The sequence below is a fragment of the Solanum tuberosum genome, unplaced genomic scaffold, assembly GCF_000226075.1.
Source record: "Solanum tuberosum cultivar DM 1-3 516 R44 unplaced genomic scaffold, SolTub_3.0 scf00156, whole genome shotgun sequence".
Classification (NCBI taxonomy): domain Eukaryota; kingdom Viridiplantae; phylum Streptophyta; class Magnoliopsida; order Solanales; family Solanaceae; genus Solanum; species Solanum tuberosum.
In genome coordinates this window covers 879002-883083 of record NW_006239080.1, presented here as the reverse complement: position 1 = coordinate 883083, position 4082 = coordinate 879002, and the positions used below count along the sequence as shown (strand labels likewise).

The 4082-nt window shown below is 37.3% G+C and overlaps 1 protein-coding gene across 1 annotated transcript; it reads right to left on the bottom strand.

Annotated features, from left to right (window-relative positions):
* Nucleotides 1-2041: 2041 nt before the first annotated feature.
* Nucleotides 2042-2539, bottom strand: LOC107061662 (uncharacterized). The gene has a single exon (XM_015311317.1). It carries the CDS (start codon nucleotides 2537-2539, stop codon nucleotides 2042-2044), a length of 498 nt encoding a protein of 165 aa, XP_015166803.1.
* Nucleotides 2540-4082: the final 1543 nt, after the last annotated feature.

Below are 4082 nucleotides of genomic sequence, written 5' to 3'. Positions count from 1 at the left end.
GCAAAGGATATTCCAAGAGAATGAGCAGACAAAGAGAAATTTCATGGGAGAAAATACTTGACCTTTGTGAAGAACACTTTCTAGCTTTTGGGATTTTAAAACTTTGCTCTTGAATTAAACAAATTGAATTTGAATCCAAAGTGGGTTTACTTCTAATTGCATAATTTCATGTTACCCTTGGCTTCTTTCATGGAAAGTATATTTTCTTTGCTTTTTTGTGATGGGTGGCTAAAACCCCAAGATCTAGTGGTACAATTATGGGGTTGGGTGTTCATTAAATGTAGTGGGTATTGTGTTATGCTCTGTTTTGTTATTTTTTATACATAAATTCGGTATAATTAGCATGAGGTATATATAAGGTTTAAGGTTGCAAACTTAATTCCTACTTTCGATTCCTGGTCGATGCTCGAAAGAGATCAATTGGAGTGGGTAATTAATCCAATACTAGCAATTTAGGTTTGATGTCTGTAACTTGCTTGAAAATAGAGGTTATGGGTCGGATCTATTTGACCTATTTCTGTATCAAAAGAGATAATAGAGTACGGCATTGGGTTGTTTAGATTGGCATATAGATGAGACTGAAAGGAGATTCTATGCATAGATGCTTTGAGATCAAAACATGATTAGCGTCATTGAAGAATACCTAGCCTATTCATGAATGTTCATCACTATAGAGCAACACAATTATTCATATGTGACATCAGATTCCAATCCCCGCACCTCTAGATTGCTTGTTAACTCTTAAATTCTCTGAAATTTTACTTTAACTATGACAATTGATAACCAAATCTTTTTATTAAATTGGTGGAATCATCTAGCCACTTGTTCTCACTATTACAAATGAGAAATTTTACAATCTAAATTTCTTGATAAGAATTCTCTATAATATACCATTACTGGTGGGATTCGACCCCAACTCTTCATTGTGTTTTTATTGACTATGACCACTGCCCCTTTAAATGGGTTTTAAGGAGGACATTTGATTTTTATCAAAGTCCCTTTTGATCTGATTCAATTTCTAACTAGGTGATTTTGTTGGATTCTTGGATTTGTTTACCGCGATCGTAGTCTGGGAGAGGTTGTGGAAGTTTAGGTAATATCTTTAAGTTCTCTTATTAGTCTTAGCTATTTTGTGTATCTGACGGGATTATGGGGGTCCATTCAGGTTTTACTTAAACTTGCACACAAGTGTAGCTTCTGGACTTATGGGACTCTAGTTAGGTTTACTTAGTTATACTTACTTCTTATTTGTTTTAGTACACTCATGTGCATTCCCTTTTCCCCATTCTTTGACCTCTGTGTGTTCAATTTATGCATTTCATATTGCCTTTACTTTTCTTACCCAGTCGGCCTATGATGTCTACTGAGTACCTGTTGTTTAGGTATTCATATTACACTCTGCATCTATTTCGTGATGCAGGTCCAAGCACCAGTTACCAGCGTTGATATTGAGATTACAACTTCCAAATCTGAAGGCGAGGGTTTCTGGAATTTACTTGTCTCCATTTGTATTTTGTTGACTAGTCTTTTACATTTTGAGACAACTCTTTATATTTTAGGTCCACTTTTGAGACTTGTACTCTTTTGTTTAGCATGTCTATACTTGTGTTTTCTATGTTCTGGGAGGGATCCTTTTTTTTGGTTGAACGAACACATTTTATTCTCAAAACTTATAGAATCAGTTACAGCAAATCAAAAGTATGGAAATGAAACAAGCTAGTCCATCCTATACAATTCCATCAACTATTCCTACACTTTCCTATTTATATAATTGCTCTATCCAGTATCTATCTTTACACCTATGCTTCCTTTTTAGTATTTCAAAGATTCTCACTTTACTTTCCATTTGTATCTTCTGCAATATCATCTGTATTCTTGGCACTTTCTGATTCCAAACTGCATCATTCCTCGCCTTCCATATATAATATACTAGTGCCCCCAGTATTGCCCATATCAGCTCTCTACTCCTTTTTCCTGTTACTTTCCTTGTTACTCCTTTCCATATCTCTTGTAGTCCCATGTTTCTTTGTTTAGTCTTCAGCTAATTCAAAATGTCTTCCAAACAGGCTTTGGAAAATTCACACTCAAAAAATAGGTGAGCATTAGTTTCCGGATAAGAACCACACAGTGGGCATGTTATATCTTGTCCAATGCCCATTTGCACCAGTCTCTCTCTAGTCAGTAGTCTGCATCGGATTGCTAACCAGAAGATAAAACTGTGTTTTGGGACATTTGTACGGTTCCACACTGCCCTCCACCAGTCCCTTTGTTGGCCTTCATTTTGCTTCCATTGATAGCCACTCTTGATCGTATATATACCAATAGGCCTCAGCCACCTATTTCCCCTGAATCCATCAGCAAATTTGTTCTTAACATTACAAATTTTCTTCCAATACCAGCAACTATCATGTGAAGGCCTGTAATTCCACCAATCTTCCCCTTTCAGATAGACATGATTAACCCATTTAACCCACAAATTATCTGCTTTATTTGCAATATTCCATACATACTTCGCAATTGCTGCCTCATTCCAAACCATACAGTCTATGACCCCCAATCCTCCCTCTTTTTTGGACATACACACTATATCCCAGGCTACTAATGGTGGCTTCGTAATATATACTTTCCCACTCCATATATAGTTCCTGCATATTCCAGTGATGTCTTTTAGTACCCTTTTCGGCAGGACAAACATACTAAGCCAATATGTATTCATATGCAATAAGACTGAATTGACTAATTGGACTCTTCCTGCGTAGGACAAATTCCTAGTTCCCCATACTTTTACCTTCATTATCATCTTTTGCACCAACATTTCACAATCTATGGCTGATAATCTCTTTGTTGTAATTGGAACTCCCAAAAACTTAAATGGGAGTTTGCCTCTAGTATATTCGGTGAGCTCACACAAATCCTCAACTATTGTGTTCTTTATATTTGTTGTGAAGATATTTGATTTCTGTGCATTTGTTTGTAATCCCGAGCTATCATAGAATGTTCTCAACCCACGTAACATGAGAACTACTGATTAAAATTGTCCCTTACAAAAAATAAGCATATCATCCGCAAAACACATATGATTCAATTTGAGCCCATTGCATTTTGTGTGGTATGTAAACCCTTTCTGTTCAGCCACCCAGTTCATCACCCTTGTAAAGTATTCCATACATATCACAAATAGTAATGGTGATATGGGATCACCTTGCCTTAGTCCCCTTTTTCCTATGATGTTCCCATAAAGTCCTTCATTTAACGCTATCTGATACTGAGGAGTACTGATACATTCCATGCCCCATTTGATGAATTTACTAGGGAAATTGAGTCTATACATCATCTCTTTCACAAATCCCCATTCTACTGTATCATAGGCTTTCCTGAGATCAATTTTAATTAAGCAGCTTCTGGTGGTGTTCTTCCTGTTATACAGCCTAACCAGGTCTTGGCAAATTAGTATGTTCTACACTATATTCAGGAGAGATCCTTTTATTATATATATATATATATATATATTGGCTTTCTTCCGCTTTATATTCTATTTCTGTATTTAAATTTTTTCTTCCGCTTTGTTTCTACCCTTAAACCCATTACTTGTCGTTCCAAGTTACAAGTTAGTTTACCTTTAAAGGGGTTATAGCAGGTGTCATCATGACTCGAGAAATTGGGTTGTGACATAATTTATTTCAAAGAATAACATTTCTCTTTTTATTTTTTCATCATGTGTAAACACATTATTTTTGTAACACCTCGAAATATAGTATGCTAAACTAGGGCTAAGTGAGAGGTCAAGAGCCAAGGAAGGAAGCTTGGCCAGCCTTCACCAAGAACTGTCTTACCTCACACAACCACCATGACGGCTCGTGGTGAGGTTCGTGGAGGGCTAGGCAGTAGCTAGGCTACACTGTCCCAAATGAGGTCCCTCCCCTCAAGCCACTTGACAGCTCATGATGGCTACCACGGCCGTGAGAGGTGTCGTGGTAATGCTTAGATTTTTAGGGGTTAAGGGAGGGGTTGCCTATCTACTGGTCCATGGCCATAGAGGGAACTACGGATCGTGGTGGGGACCATGGCTCGTGGAGCCTCAC

Coding starts and splice junctions, on each gene's coding strand:
- LOC107061662 (XM_015311317.1), bottom strand. CDS start 2,539: ATGGTTTGGAATGAGGCAGCAATTGCGAAGTATGTATGGAATATTGCA.